This window comes from Neltuma alba, unplaced genomic scaffold, assembly GCF_004799145.2.
Source record: "Neltuma alba isolate B1F8T4 unplaced genomic scaffold, ASM479914v2 tig00013195_pilon, whole genome shotgun sequence".
Classification (NCBI taxonomy): domain Eukaryota; kingdom Viridiplantae; phylum Streptophyta; class Magnoliopsida; order Fabales; family Fabaceae; genus Neltuma; species Neltuma alba.
Window position 1 is genome coordinate 1 of NW_021637500.1, and position 21,758 is coordinate 21,758.

The following is a 21,758-nucleotide window of genomic DNA, read 5'->3' on the forward strand; positions in this document are numbered from 1 at the left end:
AATTATAATTTTTAAAGGCTCAGGCCGGCCTAACAGGCCTTTAGAGAGCCTAAGCCTGGCCTATTAACTAAACAGGCCTTCAAACAGGCATGAGCCTGTCTCTTTTAGAAAACAGGCCAGGCCAAAATATAGGCCAGCCGTAGGCTCTGATAGGCCGCCTGGCCTGTTTTCCACCCCTAGTAAGGATGGAATAAAAATTTACATGATCTCCTCATCCACGTCATTGCCACGAAGCTTGCAGAGCTGCTATGCATGGAGTAAGGATGGAGGAAATTGGGAGGCACGCGTGCTTTGGGTTGTCTCATGCTCGCTGCCCATACTTTGGGCCTGTTTCCGAATTCAAGCCTTTTCGGTTTTTGCTGTATCATGTTTCTTTGTTGTGTTGCTTTGGGGTTGAGTTTTAAATACAGCAATAAATAGGTTAGAAATATATTTTATTTTTTAAATATGCTTTTATAATAAATAAGACAATGTATGAAAGAGAATATGTGGGAAATGTGATAAGGGAGAGTATAACAATTAGCAAAGGAGAAAGAATAAATAATTAAGCATAATTTGAAAAAATATATTAAATGTTAAGATAAACCCAAATTGAAGTTAGTAAAAAGGATTACACCCCTAAATTTAAAGTTTATAAATAGGATTAAAGAAGTATGATAGTTATTTTCCTGTGTGTCGAGCGTCTTCTTTTCGCTTTGTGTCCACTATCTTTTCATCTGGTTTTAATAAAGGACAAAACTTAGGTCAAGTTAATTAGGTTAGTTATGTTTATTGCTCCAATCAAAATAAGCCAGCAAGATTAAGTTTCCCCAGCAGTATTTAACCCCAAAAAGCACATGTTAAACACCGTCAAAGTCTGGGGAAAAAGCTTTTTTTTAGACAGCTTTAAGATAATGATGAAGAGAGGACTCAGCAGCGACCAAAGATCGCGGACTAAGGAGCTGCAACGGCCTCTCAATTCTAGCTAGTCATTTTTTCCATTAAGTGATGGCATTCGAAGATCAAAAATCAAAAGTTAAACGTGGGAAAGAATAATCATTTCTTGGTAAAGTTTAAATAAACGGTTGCTAGTAGAAAATGTTTAGTGAGGATCCGTGTTGGAAGGAATGGCTATTTGAAGAGTATGAAAAGAAGTGATGAAAAAAAAGGTGGCGCATGATGTTTTCAAGGCTTAGGTAGCGAATGTACTACCAAATATAATGAAGACTTTTTAATATGAATTGTACTTTCAAAATTTAAACCAAGACAACAATAATCTTTACAAAGTGATAATTTTATTTTATCTCTGCGTACACTCAATAATAAAGGCAATAAGTTTGATCAGTTTATATGTATGTGTTGTGTTGTTCTTTTTTTTTTTTTTGGGTCCAAATAGAGTGATGGCAAAGGGTATATAGACCATGAAATAATGTCTTTGAAGAGATGTCTTTTGGAATAATAGCTATACAATAAAAGTTACAACCATATGTTAATTCATTGACCAACATAATTGAAATAACTAACAGATATTTAATATTCTTTTCAAGAAGAGTTATGCTTTTTAAGATGTAAGGTAACAAAACAACTAAACATTTCATCAAGTTGTACGCCTTTATATATATATATAGAGAGAGAAATACATAACCCTCTTTCCAATTACATAACCCTCTTTCCAAAAATACCATCTTTTCATTTTAAAAATATTTCAACAATCCGTGGGTTAAAAAAAGGCCATTACCTCGTGGTGCAAACTTCAGATATGGAATCCAAACTTTAATCCCCCTAGTTATTCTGCTAGAGAACTGGCTGTACAGGTTCTCCTGTCTAATTTACCTTTCCATTTCTATGATGAGGAAAATATGGTTAAGGCACGCACAATGAGCTGATCAAACAGCCTATAAGTTTTCTTTCAAAATTATAAAAGACAAAAAGTATAACTTTGCTAAAAGAATTTCCTTATTCATATATTTCTTAAACCTTGGAAAATGTAAAAAGGAGCCTCATAAATAGGCAAAGATTAGAAAACTTTGCAAGAATTCTTTCGTTAATGAGAAAGATCTTGTAACCAAATCTGTCATGTAGGGTGCGCCATTATTACCTTTTTTCTTTTTTAAACAAAACAACTTAAACTTCAAGACAATGTTTGGAACAAAAGGCCTTCTTCAAATCTAAACAAATAGGAAACTAATTAAAGAGAACATATAACCATAATTAATGCCATTAATTAAGGACCTCATTCTAGAGGCATATTTAAGGGTACCACTTGTTTCCCCACTTCGTCAACAAGTTACTGTAGCAAGTGTCCTCCACCTGGTTTTCATATCAGGAAATGGGCCTTCAAGTACATCTCGCTTGGGCCTCTTATCTCCATCATGACTTCAAAGAAGAAGAAGTTGACCCCTAACTAATAGGAGTCAGGTTTAGTAGTAGAGACTAATTCCTCACAACGTAACAAATCAAGATTTAAATTTTTATTGGGAAAGATGCCCCACATTTAGTACTCGATAGTGCCTCAAATAATATTACCTTCAATAGGAGGATACCTATGTTTTAACCCAAAAAAAAAAGTTAACCACTCATATTAGCAGGGTTAGATCTAATAGAAGAATTTAGTTTTTCACAATGTGATGAACCAAGATTTAAATTTCGGTTAGGAGAAGTGCTTACATTTAGTATTCAATAGTATTTCAAATAAAGTTACTTTTAATAAGATGATATATGTGCCTAAAAAAAAAAGGATTGACCATTGATGAAAATGGATAAAGGAGAGGAAGAAGTTAGAGAAAAGGCGAAGACATAACGATCTGGAGAGGGAATGCCTTAGAGAAAGAAGGGGGAAGGAGAGGAACAATTATTGACGAAGAGGCATGGTCTGTAGTGAAGGAAGTGTGGTGAAAGGAAGGAGGCACAAAATTTAGAAGACGCAAAGGAAATGTGGTATCTTTAGCATAAGTAAGTGTTAGGACCCATAGCCCCACTCTTATGAATCCTGAATACTATTACCAGTGTAAATAATCAATCAAACGAACACACATGATGGTAATGTAATTAAGATTACAATTCTCCTAGGAATATGAAATTAAATCAAATGGGGCAATTGTGTCATCTTCATTGCAAGGGTGATTACATTTCTCATTAATTTTGTGATAGTTTGCAAATAAATATTTGGGGTTAATACTATTTTTTATTACTCAAGTTTGTCATTATTTTGGTTTTGATCCTTTAAATTTCAAATCATAAGTTTTGGTCCCTCATATCTCTTTTTATTTAAAATTGATGTCTATAATTCAATAAAAATCTGAACCATTTTGTTTTTTGAGGGATTAAAACTTATAATTTTAAACCAAAACCAAAATAAGGACAAACTTGAGCAGTATATAATATCTAAATAAACTATGCGTTTGAATATCAAATTCAACTACAATTGGTGGAATAAATTTTGAGTCATCACTTCATCTATTCAATGATCTATTGATTTTAAAAATATTAATGACCAAATATTAAAACATTTTTATAGGTTAGAAGCGCCTAGTTTTCATGAAACTACAATATAACAAATTACCTTTACCCTTAAAATCTTTAATGTTAAGCTTTGAAAGATTATTTGCAAGTTATTATATAGTAATCAGTAAATAATGAAACAAGAATGTCAAATATTAGCAACTCATACTCCCAAAATTTTACATTGACTTTATGAAATTCGACACTAAAAATTTGCAATTGGCATTTTAATTTTTAACCAAAAAGTTTAATAAAAATATTTAACTGGTACATACATATACACAAGAATTTCATGATAAATCTCCAGAATTTGATAGTGACTGAAATATTAAACAAAATTGTTGGGAAGATTTGCCATTCATTTTTCTTAATTTATTACAGACGACTATACGGCAACTAATCAGCATAGAATATTTTAGGGGAGAAGAATAATATGATCATTAAGATCACAGGTTCTTTACTGAAATTTTAAAATTTCTTTTTCCCCAATTTGTCATTCACCTAAAATATAATTGGTGCGGGATTCTTAGTCATGAGCAAGAAAATTATCTTAAATATATTAATTATTGAAATAAATAAATACTATCTCTGGTTTTTAAAATAAGAGATAGATAATTAATTTGTGAATACTAAAAAAATTAGTTGTTTATTATAAATAAGTATTGTCTTTCTTAAAATACCTTTATTAACCAAGTGTGTTAGAACTATTATTTGATAAAAACCCTTCAACATATACAATAACCATGAGACTACTCTAAGAAAAAATGAATAAATATAGGAGACGATAGATTGGGGTCTTATATTTAAAATCAAATTAAATTTCTAATTAGCTTTTATATTAAACACTAAATATAATATATAAATAAGGGTTAATATTGTTTTTAGTTCTTAAAATTTGATTTCATTTGTCTAAGTATTTTGATATCCATGAAATTTAAACCAAAACTACTAATCTTAAATTTGAGAAAATAAAATTAAAAGGAAATCAAATTTTTAGGAATTAAAGATAATATTTACCAACAAATAAAATAGGAATTACAATTAAGGAAGACTTACAATCAAATCCTATGAAAAAAAAAATACAAAAAAAATTTTACATGTTGTCATTTTTTATTATAGGATTTATCATTACATGCTGTTTGAAGTTGTTATTAGATTTTTTTACTAATTATTTTTTTCTGCAAGAGCTTATTGTAATTTTCCCTGCAAGTAAAGCACGACGGAAGGATGATGGACGGTTCGACAAATAAGGCAACGACACTGCCACAAAGTGGGGTTATTGCCTTATTGGCGTCTGGATGTGCACCGACTTCTTGAGGGTACAGATTTACCATTTTGCCCTCCACTCCATAATAACGGATTACCCCAGTCATCATACGGAGCGCTGACTACTAACTGCTTAACAGAACAGTCAACTAACGAACAGCCTTCTCTTCTTTCATGGCTTTTGGAATGAACAACAATTTTTTCCCAAAAAAAAAAAAAGACTTCCGTTTTTTATTTAAGTCAAATAATCTAATATTGATTTTAATTAATATATACTAAATTATATAATTCTGGAATAATGATTTTTAATGAAATCACATCTCTTTTCTACCAAATTATTATTGAAAAACCATATATTTATCGTCTTAGACTGATCGGCAATTTTGCATGTAGGAGAATTATTATAGCCTACAATTTGAACTTTTGAATTCATTTACCAACTCAATTACCCTAACTCTAAAAATTTTATGTGTTAATTTATTTTGGAAAATATATTAAAATTAAAAATCTGTCTTTAACTCTAAATGTAGTTTAGTTCTAATTATTTTATTACAATTAAGAAAGGATAATTAAATTATTAAAATTATATGTAAATGAAATGAATTGCAAAATTTATCTCTGGTTAAAAAATGAGATTAAAGTGCATCTTTTTATCTACTCTTAGAAATTTGGAAACAAGGATAAATTTCAAAAAATGTTCATTGTTACTACTCCTCTAATTTTCTTTTTTTTTTAGGAAAAATATTTCTTTCAATCCCAAATATAAGATTTATTTTGTAGTATTTGGACAAAATATTTTTTTCAATTTTAAATATAAGACTTATTTTGTAGTGTAATTTACACTATAAAATGAGTTTTATATTTAGAACCGGGAGAGTAATATCGTATAAAATTATTTATTTGTTTCAAAGCATGAACAATTGCTAAAAAGACTGTTATTTATTTTGTAAAAGTAAAAACATTTTAATTAAGTGCTTAGTTTTATAGTGAGTTACAACTACATTGAGCTCTCAAATAAATAGTCACAGTCATTAAAATAAGATAAGAAAAGCATATAACACTTTACAAAGCATATGACTCAAGGATAATTGAGAGGCTATTATTATCCATATTACTATGATAATTGGAGAATCATTCTAGTTGGGCCCCATCAACCTATGATGACCAAAACGCCATCCTTTATTCAGCGGAAAAAATATTAAATTTAAATCTTAATATTTCATTTTATTTTATTTTTATCAAAATGTATACAATAAGAAATAAAAATAATCTTAATTATCATTTTTAAATAATGATGTTTTAACATGAGAAAAAAAATTGAAAATTTAACCTATTCTTGTTAAGTACTCATAATTCTAATTCAATTTCATTAATTATGAATATAATTATAATATATTTATATAAAATATAAAAATAAAGATAAAAGAAGAGAATCGAGTTTCATACACACAGGTTCGTTTGTAACATATTTTCTTTAAAAAGTATAGTTGGATAATTGTAGAATAATAAATTTATTATATTTTCTTGGCTACATTTGTTTGGTTTTATATTCATTCTAACCATATAAACACATGAAGAGTTAACCCAAAATTAAGGGTAAGAGTGCATCCAGCACCATGATTTTATTTCTTAGATGCAACCATTACTCTGATCTTATTTTGTTAGGGTGCTGGATACACTAAAAATAAGATTAGAGTGTTAGTTGCACAGAAAAAAAATATCAAGGTACTGTATGCACCATAAAAATGATTAAGACGCTAGACGTGCCATAAAAAAGATCGGAATGCTGGACACAATTGAAAAAAAAAGATTGGGATGCTGAATACATGTTTACCCAATAAAGTATTGTCATGGTTAAATTTAAATTTTATATAAATAAACCAAATTCATATAGTGGGGTTAACATATCTTAAGACATTATGATACGATGATTCATGCTTTCATAACATATCTGCAAATATATGCAGAGGGCAAATGCGAAAGGGCAATTGAAAGAAAATTGTAGTATTGTTTCCTATTTTTAATATAAGAGTTATTTTGACATTCAATTTGATTTTAAATTTAAATATAAAATCCTAGTTCATTTTATTTCTTATATTTATTTATTTATTTTTTAAAGTAATCCTTGTAATAGTTGCACATGTCAAAAATTTCATCAAATGGTACTTACAGCTAATATATACAATTAGCGAGAGTAATTTAGGAAAAACAAAACCTATTTATTACAAATAACTAATTTAATTAATCTTTAATATATTTAAATAAATTAATTTTTCTGTAATAATCTACTTGCAAAGATTATATCCCAATTATATACATATTGATTGATATTTTTCTGTAAGTATATAAAAATAAATATAGTAAATAAGTTTTATGGGATGAATAGACCAAAATTTTATTAGGGAAATTTCTTAATTATTAATTAGAATCAAGTTAGGAAGAAAATATCTAAAGGATATGAAGCAAGTTGGGGATTTGATTTGAATTACGAAGGTCAAAGATCTTTCTACAAGAATGGAAAGAAAGATAGTAACATACTAACATATCGGTCATAAATAAATAATATTAATATAAAATTAAAATCTGTTAAAAGACAAAATTTGTGCCAACCCTTCACCGTCGGCACTGAGATTTGGGGAGGATATAGGTGTCATTGTAATAAAGCTGAGACCCATTTTCGCCATTTCAATATAACCCATTGCTCAGGCACGCCCACCTTCTTCCCTCCCCTCACTGAAAGAACCACAGACGAGAGTAGAGCAAGAAGCTCTGCACTGTGGCACTGTTACTAGTGCTTGTCCCTCTCTAATGGCGACTCGAATCCCTTCGCATAAGCTTAGCGGTGGCCTCTACGTTTCGGGTCCACCGGAGCAGCTCAAGGAGCGACAGCCAACAATGGCGTCGCGCGCCGTCCCCTATACCGGCGGCGACATCAAGAAATCCGGTGAGCTTGGGAAAATGTTCGATATTCCACTCGCTGATCCATCTTTGAATGCTTCTTCTTCGTCTAAATCCTTGCACGGTAGTGGAGCAGCGCGCTCCGGAACTGATTCTGGTGGTGCCCCGGGGAGACGCCGTGGGTCGGGTCCGATGATAAAGAAGCAATCGTCCGGCCCGTTGTCCCTGCAGCCTACGGGACTTATCACGTCGGGTCCAATAGGATCCGGGCCGATTGGATCGTCGGGAGGTGGGGGAAGGAGGTCGGGTCCGCTGGAGCAAGCTGGTTCAATTGGGAAGACTGTTTACGGCTCAGCCGTTACAAGTTTGAAGGACGAGGAAGTGAAGGTTGGGTTTAGAGCGTCGAAGGCGGTGGTATGGGTTTTGTTAGTAATTGTAGCAATGAGCGTGCTAGTTGGGGTGTTTCTGATGGTCGCAATGAAGAAAGCGGTGGTTCTGGTGGCTGTAGCGGCAATTATTATGCCTGTAATGCTTTTTGTTATTTGGAACTTCGCGTGGAAAAGAAGAGGTCTATTAGGGTTTGTGAAGAGCTTCCCAGATGCTGAACTCCGAGGCGCCATCGATGGACAGTACGTCAAGGTTACCGGGGTAATGTCTCAGTCCTATTATTTTCTATCATAATCTTAAGAATTTAATTGTCGCCGAGTAGTTAATGTTTTCCTTCGATCTGTGAATCGTTAATGCGAGAGAATGATATTCGTAATTAATTATGCATTTGAAGTCATGGCTTTGTTTCAACTGCCTATTTACTTATTTTATCGAGTCCATACAATGATTAATGCTGATCGTTGTCCTTTTAATAAATATTTCTTTTTTAAATTAAAAATAAAAACTATTTGTTAGGTATGGAGTTGATTGTACATGACGAATAGAGTTACTTAGTGATTGTGACTCCCTCTTTCGTGATTATATCTTGTATTGAAGCATAACTGTCTCACTAATTTAGCTTGTAAAAATGGTAATTTTTCTAATGATGGGATCAGGGACCATGCGTTACGGTATTAAATGAAGGGCAGAAAGGGTATAGCTTAGTAAGCTGATTGTTTAGAATACTTATTGTCCCCAAAAAATAATAAAATTTTGGCTACCATGATAATCTGAAATGGAATCCTTGTCTTTCCTTCTTGCTTCCCAATTCATAATGCATTGTCTTGTTTTGTGAAGTCGTATTTTCACAAGCGAAAGCCACAGAATTTGCTTGTCAGAGCACCTTGTTTTCTGCTTCACTGTCTCTCATTGTCTCGTTGCTCAATGCAAGTTTTGGCAATACTATAATGTCCTATTTAAATGAATGCCTTTATCAGGCTGCACAGAAAAATATGTCCTGGTCATCGGGGATATTTTAGGTTTTTCATGTTACTCTTTTAATTGGTATTACTTACTGAGCAGGCATGTGCTCTGGTCAAGGCATGAATTTTGGATGTTTAATACAGCTTTTGGTGCTTGCTTTCTACATTATTTCATTAACAACACCTCACAAATAATTTATAAAAACATAATGCTAAAGAGGGACCCTGATTATTGCAAATGTGAGAGGATGCACCAAAAGCTGCTTTTGACACTCAGAATCCGTGCAATGCATAGTTGCGACATAATCTTTATTATAATGATTTTTCGGTAACATTTATTATGTTTGATTTTGTTATCACTGAAAAATAATTGTCTCCTGCTGCTACATTTTTTCAGAGTTACAAGGGTCATTTCTCATGTAAAATTACCCTTTTTTTTAAGAAAAAAATTCCATTGCATTTCTTCTCTTAATCTCATTTCATTTTTCATGCCAAACAAATAGGCTTTGTTCCTTTCTTTATGTTCACACTGTAAGGCAATTAACAATACCATTTTGTGTAAAGTCGATTATGTGACAAAGATACATGCAGTGTTTGTCCGTTTGCTCATTTTTCAGAAATACATTTGAATTGCGTTTGCAATTTTTCTGTGATAGAACAGTCTTCGTTGATATAATTTGGTGATAACTCCAGTGAATAAATCATTGGGATCCCACTGTGAATATTTAGTCAGACTGATGATGTATCCTCTCTCTTCCTATAGATTGTGACCTGTGGCAGTATTCCTTTGGAATCCTCATATCAGAGAGTACCTAGATGTGTATATGTTTCCGCAGAACTATATGAGTATAAAGGATGGGGTGGTAAATCAGCAAATGATAATCATCGATGCTTCTCCTGGGGTTCTAAGTATTCTGAGGTTAGTTCTTTGAACTAATGTATCAAATATTTATCTCGCTGATAATCCTATGAACAGGCCCTTTACTTCATTGATTCTATCAAATCCATATGGTATGTAGAATGCAATAAAATGGAAAGAAGAATGAAACCGGAAAAATAGTTACCTGAGAGATAAATGTCCCTAAATTTATAGGGTAAAGTTGCTAATAATTGACATTACGTGTCTATGGTGCAATGGAAATGTATTGTCTTTTCATTGCTTTAACCAGTTACACCCTGAGTGTCCACGGATTTTGAAGATTGCCTGAAACCAAAAAGCTGATGAGGACTGAGATAATTGTATGAAAGATGATTGTTGAAGAGCTTAACAAAATTAAAGGTACAATAGTGAGATGATGAAGGAATAACATGATTGTTAAAATCATACAGTTACACAGCCCAATAAAATTAAGTAGAATTTAGAATTAAGGCTTTGTTCGATTCCCCTTGATTATTAGATAGACTTTATACCCGCTAGCAAGCCTGCGTATTGATTTCCGTGATTTCGTTAATGTCCTTGCCCCCCATCTTGTTTAAAAGCTAATGGTGGAACTTAATAGTAGTTTATTGCTTTGACAATTTCACTGTAGTTCTTACTAATCTAATGCCAAACCTTTTTTCCTTCATTCCAGAAAAAAAGTTTCTAACCCGTCCCAGTAAAGCAATGGATCAAATATGTCCTGAGTTTAAGTCTCAAATGGCGTCCTGTGTCAGTTAACCTTATTTAGTCTATACGTTGTTGTCAAATTATGGAAAGTGATCTGGTGTATTGATTTACAATTCTTATAATTATTTAGCCATTATGTTAGTAATACTGATTGAAATATCTTCTGGGATGGTCAGTAAGATATGAAACAATCAACACTAGGAACCAGAAATACAATTATCGTCATCAAGATTGGAGCATTATCCATCATTTGGAGCGTCTTTGCCTGCTTAAGATTTTGAGCTTCTGTCACGATTCATCCCTGCTATGATTATCAATGCATTGTACTTCTTCGGTTAGTGAATCAGTGGGCAGATCTTATCAACTTGGTGAACATATCGGAATTACTTTGCCCTCTGTAATTGCATGATGATTGTTTATAGCCTCAATATCATCTTCCCATGTTCTGCATTGCTTTCATCTTTCTTCATTGTCAACAATTTTTTTGTTTACTGTGGACAGAAATATGTAGCAGACTTTTACATATCAGACTTTCAGTCTGGGTTACGAGCTTTAGTGAAAGCAGGCAATGGTGTTAAGGTTGCTCCTTTTGTGAAGCCAGCTACTGTAGTCGATGTAAACAAGGAAAACAGAGAGTTGTCTCAAAATTTCTTAGGCTGGCTTGCAGACCGTAAACTCTCTAGTGATGACCGTATAATGCGCCTGAAGGAAGGGTATGCGATGCATTATTTTGACTTACATTCCTTTCAAGTTGCATTTCTTCTTTCAATTTCCCGGTGCATTATTCGGATGACATCATTATCGAGTGTAATTGCTTGTGAATATATTCTTCTGAAGAGAAAATAGGTGAGTCACATACACGATCCCCCCCCCCCCCCCAAAAAAAACCCAAAAAAAAAAACAGCACACTCTAATTTGAATCTTCTCCATTTATATGCTTTTTTGGAGGGATAGTGATGCAAGAAAATGTGGTTAAGCATGGGATTTACGTCTTATCATTACATGCACTTGCTCTTGTTTATGCTTGATAGGATTTTTGCATTACATAACAAGTAAATATCGGGAATACCCAGGTACATAAAAGAAGGGAGCACCGTAAGCGTGATGGGAGTGGTCCGCCGACAAGATAATATGCTCATGATTGTTCCCTCTACCGGACCTGTATCAGTAGATTGTCAATGGAAGCGATGCCTCCTTCCAATGTATGTAGAAGGCCTTATTTTGTTATGTGAGGATAATCAGGATGCTGATGTGATTCCTGTGTAGAACACCTCCTCCGAGTCTTTGCACGGAAAATCAGGTTCAAGAATCTGGAGATTTATCAGATTAGAAGATGCTAAGCAGAATATGATGATAACGAGGATATGATCTTGTTCATGATTAATATGATGTCCATATAAATATGGAGATCCATCGATTCTGACTATGAAGGAAGCTAGAAAATGTCCTATAGCCACGCAGTTTCCTCTTTCCTATGATTTTTATTATGTAAATAGGCAAACATAATATTCTTTCGTTTCAGCTGATTCTAGCAGTTAAGGAGTTTTGTCGTTTAATATGAAATTGTTTCATGATGGCTGATATTAATGCGAATATATTGGGTAGAACGCAATTTGATAGTATCTGTAAAAAATTGAGTTTCATATGCTGGTAGAATGCCACTACAATAAGTGGAAAGTCTTGGATCGGGCTTTTTATTGCCTTCACTTTGCATTCATTTTCTGATCTTGCTTGCTCGCTTCTTATTACTCTCAAAAATGCAATTTGAATGTTTTTTTTTTTGCCTGAATTTTCAATTTGAATTGCTTTCAAAACATCTCTCTGCAGAAAATATACATTTTGCCTGGGTCGTCTGTTTTATTAGATTTTGGGGAGACTGATACAGGTTAACTGTTATTTTCGGACTGAAAATATAGTTCAGCAGATGTGACATTACCTTCCGATATGAAACTATTTTTCTTCTTTTTATGCACGCGCGCGCGCGCGCACACTAAACACTCTTTCAAGTCTGGTTTTATCAAAAACCCAAAAGGAGACATCTTAACACTATTTAACTCATTCTCAACCAAATCCCGTGAAAATTTCAATTTGCAGCATGTGAAATTTACCACTTCTGCTGTGTTATGCTAACTCGTAATTTTAATTATTATTAGTTTTATTTATATTACTTTTTTCAGCACAAAGATAAAAGAACAGTTTATTCCCAATAGGTTTTTTAATTCCACAATATTCAATTTTAATTTTATGCAGCAAACGAGCACAACACTCTACACTATTCATCATCAAGGGATCTTGATTGAACCACAAGATTAACTCTAAAATGAAGGCCGTAGAAAAGTAGCCGCCCCAAAGATGTGAAAATGACGCAGAAAGCCGTCCCCACGAAGAATTGTGCTTTGCTCTCTCTGGTGTTTTTGCAGCGAAGGGGATTTGAGTTAAAGTCCCACATTAAGGGTCTGTAAATGGAGAGCTCAAGCATTGTTTTGTCGTCTATTGGAAAGCCCAATGCCTTTAGTCTTTATTTTCCAGAACCGAAACTAAAATAAAATATAAGCTGTCAGATTTTCACTGGCTTTTAACAGGTTTAAGCTCATGCCTATATAAAAGCCTTGCAGACTAGGCTTAGGCCCATGTAGTTTGAGCTAACGAGGGGAGGATCTTGATGACACTGTGGAACTAGGCCACTGGGCACTGCGTACAAGCATGGTCTAATATTTGAGGTTTAGGTTGCTTGATTGCATAATGAATTCCATATCACGAACTAAAGTGTCTATACCACTTCATACCCCACCTATAGTTATTATTCCAACAGAATGTGCATAACTAAAAGTAAATGAAAATATTCATCATTATTTCTTTTTTGCAGCTATAATTTCATTATTTAACAAAAAGGGCATGAGACCAGTCTTGTACTAACCCAACCACAGAAGCACATCGTGACAACAAATTGAAGCTAAAGCCTGGAGGGAGATCCTCCGGCAACCACCAGAGTTTCTCCTGTTATATAAGCTGCATCATCTGACGCCAAGAAGGCGGTGGCGGCTGCCATGTCTTCGATTGTCCCAAGCCTTTTCAACAATGTCTTCCCTTCAAGTTCGTTCCTCTGCAGTGGCACACAGTCGCATCATATGATAAATAACAGATAAGGAGACTTGGAACAAGAGGATGAAGCTATTTAGAGCTGGTTTCGTACATAGAATGGAACGAAATAGAACAAGTGAATGCAATGGAAAAACTGATATTTTAGATGTGTCTTTTTTATGCCTTCAGATGAAAAAATGTAATAAAAAGATAATTACTGTAAACTAATGATAATAGAGACAGATATGACATATATCAATTCTTGTGCAATTTCCATTATTTTTTACTTTTTTTTTGGGGGGGGGGGGGTGGGGTGGTTCAAAATACTCACCACAGCTTCATTATTGGTAAGGAAGGAAGCAAAATGAGTTGGCACAAAACCAGGAGCAACACAATTAACACGAGTACTTGGGGCCATCTCAGCTGCCAGAGCCTAAGCAATGAGTTAAAAAAACATATAAAATTTAAAAAAAAAAAATCTCAATTTATCAAAATATTGATGAAACAGGTGCAGCCGAAGTACCAACTTTAGTAAGTCCAAAAAGGGCCGTTTTGGTCACTCCATACATAGCCATTGCAGCTGGCGGGTTAAAACCAGCTATAGAGGAAATAAGAACAACAGAAGAACCCTTCTGCAAGTAAGGAACTGCATCCTGCAAAAAACGCAAAGCAGAAAACACACTGAACGATTCAAAAGCCAAAAAAAAAAAAAAATTCACAAAGTGGTGGCAAAAGGGATTATGCTAAAGCAGATTTTTCTATTTCTTTCACAGTTGGTTTTGGCCCTCTGTCACTGAAATTACCTTCAGAAGAATTATAGAGGCTTTGACATTTACTTCCCACTGTTTGTCAAGGATGGAGTCCGGGGTTTGCAGTAAGTTATCAACAGAGGGATTTGTAGCAGCATTGGACACAATAACATCTATCTTTCCATATTTCTGTAAAAAACCAGAACGCTTAACCACACCTTAGAATGGAACACAAGCATTTATGATGATTGATTAATAAGGAGATTACAAAATTAGATGCACTTTGAGAAACATAAAATAACTGTCAGTCCAATCAGCAGATAAAGATATTGTGAAGAGATAGTAAAAGGCATCAGAGAATAAACACCAGGGAGAATATGTCCATACAAATTAGAAACAAATACAACAACAAAATCTGATCAGATTAACTCTTCTGTAAAATGTTGATCAGTGCCTACTTGTAGTAATACACTGACGAATCTGCTTATAGCAGTATCAAATATAAAATATTAACTAACTTAGAGTAGCAGGATTGATGTCATTTCAAGACTTCAACTTTATAAAATTTATTAGTGAACGAATTTTGCATTTATCAGTTAGCTATTGAAGGAATAATTACCTGTACGGTTTTGTCTATCAAATTCTTCCTTTGTTGTGAATTTGAGACATGACAAACAAGAGCCAATACTTCAATTCCTTGAGCTCTGAGCTTCTCAGCAGCGTCATCTACATTTTTCTGTGGTCATTAAACCAAAGAGAAAATAGTTTCAGCAATATGAACATCACTGTAGAAGCATTACAGGACAAATTTAATGATCCTTTGAAGTGTAAACACAATAAGAGATTGGCTTTTCTATCTACGGAAAGATGTACAATTAAGAAAGTTCACAATTACAGTAGATATACTAAGAGCAAATCCGAGAAAACTTTCAAGAAAGTTCTTATCAAGTTCTTCAATAGGAAATGAAATGTGGAATTTTTTACGGGTGAGCTTAGCAGATTTGAGTCCTTGCAAAAATTTCCAGACGGAGTAATCGGGTAAAGAAGTTGACCTCCGGTCTAATAATACCTGGTATACAGGGTATTCATTCAGTACTATTTCCCAAAGTGAGGAAAGCAAAAATTGATCTAAAATCATTTCAGTTTTGCAGAAAAAATCCAAACCAATGATTAGTATTCTATCAATTAAACCCACGAAGCAAGAAATCCGTTTTCCTCTTCTTCCTCCATCATATAGCCTTAATTAACATATCAATACCAGTATTTAATACAGAACACAACATCTATAGCAAGCTGCAATGTTCTCAGGTGGTAAAATAATACATATTATTTTATGCAACTTCACAGAGATCAATCAGGACTGCAATTGAGACAAAGAATGCAAACAAATTAAAGAAACTTAGGAAGCAGAACATGATTGAAATCGCAACAATTTTTTAAGATTTTATGCTAAAAAGGAAAGAAACGACGAACCTGTTTACGAGATGAGATGACAACAGACGCACCCTCGAGGCCAAGCCTTTGGGCTATAGCGAAACCGATGCCCTGAGTAGAAGCAGTAACAATGGCGACCTTACCCTGAAATCTCTTACCGATCTTCGACTTGTCCATTTCTATTTCTTCTGGGGCTATGACTTTCGTAGTAGTCCGATGAGCCGCCTTTTTGTCTATAAATTTGACTCACTTGTGAGTTTCTATTACATTGCAATTTTTGGGGTTCGTATTTCGTAATTTCGCAACAGAAAACAAAGCCCCGCCTCTAAATTATTGTAATTTTCGATATTATCCAAATCACACGAACCTCCTCGGTATATTCGATTTTGTATGCATAGGTCACAATCATTTTGTTGGATTAGCTATTTAATTAATTTGAATAAATTAAAAATTAATTAATTATAACAAATATAATATGATTGTTTTAGGAAAAAATAAAAAAATAACTGTTGAATTTTAAAAAAACAAATGTGTTATGTTTATTATTCTTGTAATAATTAATTAATTATGACTACTCTTATAATGGTTTTAACATATTAAAATATATCAAAATCGCCTATTTATTATTTGAAATTTAATAGATATTTTTTTAATTTTTTTTTCTATTTTTAAAAAATAATCTTGTATAATATCAAATTATATATATTTGCCAACAAAATTATTTATCAATTTATCAGTTAGATAAATTAATTTAGAAAAAATGATTATAGATAAAATAAATTGATGTTCATACTAGTGTTTGGTTTGTCATGAAAGTACTTTTTAAAAAGTATTTTTACGTAAATTGAGACAATTTGTGGCACATATTTTTTATTATTATTATAAAATCACTTTTAAAATCATGTTTTGGTTTCTATTCAAAATATAACTTCTGTTATGAATAAAAAAGAATAGTAGAGAGGAAAAGAAGATTAATAAGAGGGAGTATTTCTCATTCCATTCAAGTGTACTCAATACATTATACATGACCTCTATTTATAGGCACAGTTTTATATCTTTGATAGAATCTATAGATAACATAATAATAAAAGACAATTGCAGATAATAGGGATAATAGAAGATATTGAAGATATTAGGAGATAAGGGAGATAATGATAGATATATGGATATCTATAAAGATATTATATTCATAACACTCCCCCTTGGATGTATATACTAAATATGTGCCTAATTAAAAAAACTTCTACTAAGAAAATCCTATGGGACAAAACCTAGTAGAAGAAAAAGAGTGTAACATTTATGGATATATTTTATAGTGCTGCCTCGTTAAAAACTTTACTAGGAAAACCCAATGGGAAAAACCATAGACACGGAAAAAACGAGTACAGCATGCATTTACTTCCTCTCTTGACAATGTCAGTTGATATTTCTGAGTTTGCGAAGCCCAATGTCATGAACAAGTCTCTCGAATGTGGTGGCTGGAAGTGATTTGGTGAATAAGTCTGCTAAATTTTCACTGGAACGAATTTGCTGGATATTGATTTCACCATCCTTTTGAAGGTCACGAGTGAAGAAGAATTTTGGGGAGATATGCTTTATTCTATCTCCTTTGATGTACCTTTCTTTTAGTTAGGTAATACATGCAGTATTATTTTTTATATAGTGTTGTTGGGATCATTTTACCAGAAGACAAGCCAAAAACAGTTCGTATGTGATATAGTAAGGACCTTAACCATACACATTCCCGACTTGCTTCATGCATTGCTAGAATCTCTGCCTAGTTAGATGATGTGACAGATATAGTCTGTTTCATAGATCGCTATGAAATGGCTGTACCACCACGTGTGAATAGATAGCCAGTTTGTGATTTACCAACATATAGGTCAGGCTAAAATCTTGAATGCATTCGAATAAAATAATCCCATGTCTATTGCACCCTTAAGATAAGGAAGGATGTGTTTAATTCCATTCTAATACCTTCGTGTTGGTGAAGAACTATATCTTGCTAGCAAGTTGACTGCAAATGATATATCAGGTCGCGTATGATTAGCAAAATACATTAGTGCTCCAATTACACTAAGATATAGTACTTCTGGACCAAGTAGCTCTTCATCACCTTTTCCCTTGATTTCTTGAGGTCTAAAAGGGTGTCCTTATCTACCTTCAAATATCTTTCAACTATTGGAGTACATAATGGATGTGATTTATCCATATAAAAACGTTATAAGATCTTTTTTGTATAAGTTTCTTGATATATAAAAAATTCTATTTTTTAAATACTCAATTTGTAATCCAAGGTAAAATTTTGTTCTTCCTAAATCCTTCATTTCAAATTCTTTCTTTAGGCGATTCACTGCCATTTCAAACTCTTCAAGAGTTCTAATAATATTTATATCATCAACATACACAGCGATTATAATGAACTCATTTTCTGATCTTTTCATAAAAATACATGGGCATATTGCATCATTTTTATATCCTTCCCTCAATTGATACTCAATAAGCCTGTTATACCACATTCGTCCTGATTGCTTTAATCCATATAGGGATTTGTTTAACTTAATTGAGTATCATTCTCAAGAGTTTCAATTGTATGCTTCTGGCAATTTCAGCCCTTCAGGGAGTCTCATATAAATATCATTGTCAAGTGAGCTGTACATATAGGCTGTAACAACATCTATTAGATGTAAATTGAGCCCTTCATTTACTGCGAGGCTAATCAAGTATCGAAAATAGTTGCATCCACTACTGGTGAATAAGTTTCTTCAAAATCGATACCAGATCTTTGTGTAAACTCTTGGGCAACAAGTCATGCCTTATATCTTATGATTTCATCCTTTTCATTTTTCTTTTGCACAAAAACCCATTTATATCTAATTGGTTTTACATCTTTAGGTGTAAGGACTACTGGTCCAAAAACTTTTCACTGTTATAGCAATTTTAATTTTGCCTCAATCGTATCTTTCCATTTTGGCCAATCCTTTCTTTGTTTACATTCACTGCTTGATTTTGGTTCATGATCCTTATTATCATTCATCACATCAAGAGCTACATTATAAGAGAAAATATCATCGACGTCGACTTCATTCGGTCATATCATATCCCATTCATAACATAATTAATTGAGATCTCATCATCTTCACATATTTCAGGTACCTCACTTTCACTAAGAATTAGGATGTTAGCGTTGTCTAATGACTCTACGCTAACTCTTCTAGAATTGCTAACTTTTCTAAATTATTCTTGACTAGGCCATCTATACTTTTAGCTCCTTTTTTCTTTCGAGGATTTTTATCTTTGGAACCGATGGGCCTGCCACGCTTCATGCGTGCTTTAGAATCATTCACAATTGGTTGTCCATCAGGAACATCAATTTTAATAAGAGCATTAACAGCTGGAATATGTGACTTTGTTACTCTTTTCAGGTCAGTAAATGCATCGGGCAATTGATTAGCTAAACTTTGTAAATTAACTATCTTTTAAACTTCCAGTTCACATTCTTTTGTTCGATGATCAAGATGAGATAGTGATAATTGTTTCTAGTTAATGTTCTTTTCCAACTTCTTATTTCTCCCCTCATTGTTGGAAAAATTGATTCATCAAAATGACAATATGCAAATCGAGCCGTGAGAATCTCCTGTTGAAGATTCTAGATATTTTATTATAGCTGAAGATTTATATCTAACATATATTCCTATCCTTCTTTGAAGCCCCATCTTGGTACATTGTGGGGGAGCAATTGGAACATATACAGCACATCCAAATGTTCTTAGATGGGATATATTGGGTTCTTGACCAAAAACCACTTATAAAAAGGAGGACTTGAGATAACTTGTTAGCCTGATGCGAATTAACATTGCTGCATGCAAAATTGCATGTCCCCAAGTAGTAATTGGGAGATTTGATCTCATAAGTAATGGTCTCGCAATTAATTGTAAATGTTTGATCAATGATTCTGCAAATCTATTTTGTGTGTGCACATGAGCCATAGGATGTTCAACATCAATCCCAAGAGACATACAATAATCATTGAAAGCTTGTGAAGTAAATTCACCAGTATTATCAAGACGTATTTTCTTGATAGGAAAATCAAAAAAATATGCTCTTAATCTAATTAATTGAGCCAATAATCTTGTGAATGCTAGGTTATGCGAAGATAATAAACAAACATTTGACCATCTTGTTGATGTATCAATTAGAACCATAAAATATCAAAATGGTCTGCATGGTGGTGTATCGGTCCACAAATATCACTATGTATGCATTCTAGAAAAGTGAGAGGCTCAATTTTTAGTTTTCTGGTGATAGTCGAACAATTAACTTTCCCTTGAAACATGCATTACATGAGAAAACATTGGATTGTGGTATTTGTTGACTTTTTAATGAATGTCTACATGAATTCTCAATTATTTTTCGCATCATAATTGTTTCAGGATGGCCTAACTAGTCATGCCAAACATTAAATTTGTTATTATTTATAAACTGCTAGTTTATAATGATATGTACTTCAATTGTACTAATAATTGTGTAGTACAAGCTAAAGAAAATGCAAGCAATCTTTCTAGTGTGTATTTTTTACCTGAGGTTGACTTTGTAATAGCAAAATATTCTTGATTTTCCTTAATTGTTGTTTCAATATAGTATCCATTCTTGCGGATATCCTTAAAACTCAACAAATTTCTTTTAGAGTTAGTTGAGTAAAATGCACTATCAATGTATAATATTGTTCCTCTAGGTAACAATATATTGGCTCTTCCGGAGCCTTCAATCAATTTTGCACTTCCAAATATAGTTTGAACATTGGCTTCTTGCATTACCAAAGAAAAGAAATACTTTTTATTTCTAAGTATTGTATGAGTTGTTGTGCTGTCAATAAGACATAAATTTTCATGATCGACGTCAATAGGAGCCATTCTTCGTTACAAGAAACATATTCAAGAGAGGAGGGAAAAAAAATAATAAAAAGAAAATACTCATAATTTTATTAATTTGGAAATATAACAACATTGAAAGTAGAAATTTTATAAAAGAAGATGAAAAAGGAAAAAAAATCATAGAAATTTAACTTCACTAAAGTAATTTATTGTTGAACATTCCCATCACCAATCAGGTGATCAATCTTTCTATTAGGATCAGCAAAGAAATCAGTAATATCCAAATGAGTGACATCCATGTTGCTATAATCAAAATCGCCTTCCTCATTATCAAAATTGGTTTCTACCCTTGGCATTTTGCCGTTACCTTTACTTTTATTTTTAAGCGATTCTTGATAAAGGTCAACCAAATGTTTCGGTGTATGACAGGTATGAGACTGATGACCATTCCCACCACAACGATAACACAAGTCTTCAGAGTGGTTATTACTTCCACTAGTCTTTCTTTTGCGATTCTTATCATTCCTTACCCTCTTTGAGTAGGAATTTGAACTACCTCGATTATGACCACGACCATGTTCGCGATCAATACGATGGCCACGTACACGTCCATGTCCTCGTCCGCAACCACGTGTTGGTCCATATACTACTACATTCGCTTCTGGGAACGGAGTGGATCCGGTTGGATAGTTCATTCATGATTTTTCATTAAAAACTTATTATTTTGCTCAGATACAAGAAGGCAAGAAATTAGTTCAAAATACTTTTTGAAGCCTTTTTCATAGTATTGCTACTACAGGAGCACATTGGATGCATGAAATGTGGAGAATGATTTCTCTCACATGTCTTCATCAGTGACTTTTTCCCCACATAATTTCAGTTGAGAACTGATTCTAAATATCACAGAATTTACTCACTAACAGATTTAAAATCTTGTAGGCGCAAGTGTATCCATTCATAACGAGCTTTTGGGAGAATGACAGTTTTCTGGTAGTCATACCTTTCTTTCAAACTATTCCAA

At 33.1% G+C, this 21,758-nt stretch overlaps 3 protein-coding genes across 4 annotated transcripts; 1 reads left to right on the forward strand and 2 right to left on the reverse strand.

Annotated features, from left to right (window-relative positions):
* The first annotated feature begins 7,485 nt into the window (after window positions 1-7,485).
* On the forward strand, window positions 7,486-12,302 carry LOC114735266 (uncharacterized membrane protein At1g16860-like). Its single transcript, XM_028922949.1, has 4 exons — window positions 7,486-8,292; window positions 9,757-9,912; window positions 11,101-11,312; window positions 11,673-12,302. Exons 1-4 carry the CDS (start codon window positions 7,555-7,557, stop codon window positions 11,863-11,865), a joined length of 1,299 nt encoding a protein of 432 aa, XP_028778782.1. The 5' UTR covers window positions 7,486-7,554; the 3' UTR covers window positions 11,866-12,302.
* Window positions 11,836-16,086, reverse strand: LOC114735267 (tropinone reductase-like 3). Of its 2 annotated transcripts, XM_028922951.1 has the most exons (7): window positions 15,903-16,086; window positions 15,049-15,165; window positions 14,484-14,618; window positions 14,208-14,333; window positions 14,012-14,113; window positions 13,517-13,702; window positions 11,836-11,909 (listed from the first exon to the last, which is right to left on the reverse strand). In XM_028922951.1, the coding sequence occupies exons 1-6, from the start codon at window positions 16,038-16,040 to the stop codon at window positions 13,553-13,555; spliced, it is 768 nt and encodes a 255-aa protein (XP_028778784.1). In that variant the 5' UTR covers window positions 16,041-16,086; the 3' UTR covers window positions 11,836-11,909; window positions 13,517-13,552. The 2 variants fall into 2 exon arrangements, with proteins under 2 accessions (XP_028778784.1, XP_028778783.1); XM_028922950.1 differs by lacking the exon at window positions 11,836-11,909 and having other exon boundaries at window positions 13,347-13,702.
* Window positions 16,087-20,943: 4,857 nt separating this feature from the next.
* LOC114735265 (uncharacterized) lies at window positions 20,944-21,432 on the reverse strand. The gene has a single exon (XM_028922948.1). The coding sequence runs from the start codon at window positions 21,430-21,432 to the stop codon at window positions 20,944-20,946; it is 489 nt and encodes a 162-aa protein (XP_028778781.1).
* Window positions 21,433-21,758: the final 326 nt, after the last annotated feature.

Excerpts from the sequence above, each read along its gene's own strand:
- LOC114735265 (XM_028922948.1), bottom strand. The coding sequence starts at position 21,432 with ATGAACTATCCAACCGGATCCACTCCGTTCCCAGAAGCGAATGTAGTA.
- LOC114735267 (XM_028922951.1), bottom strand. The coding sequence starts at position 16,040 with ATGGACAAGTCGAAGATCGGTAAGAGATTTCAGGGTAAGGTCGCCATT. Across the intron at positions 14,619-15,048 it reads TGATAGACAAAACCGTACAG|AAATATGGAAAGATAGATGT; the intron begins GTAATTATTCCT and ends GGTTTTTTACAG. Across the intron at positions 13,703-14,011 it reads TTACCAATAATGAAGCTGTG|AGGAACGAACTTGAAGGGAA; the intron begins GTGAGTATTTTG and ends GTGCCACTGCAG.
- LOC114735266 (XM_028922949.1), top strand. The coding sequence starts at position 7,555 with ATGGCGACTCGAATCCCTTCGCATAAGCTTAGCGGTGGCCTCTACGTT. Across the intron at positions 9,913-11,100 it reads GGGGTTCTAAGTATTCTGAG|AAATATGTAGCAGACTTTTA; the intron begins GTTAGTTCTTTG and ends TACTGTGGACAG. Across the intron at positions 11,313-11,672 it reads ATAATGCGCCTGAAGGAAGG|GTACATAAAAGAAGGGAGCA; the intron begins GTATGCGATGCA and ends GGGAATACCCAG.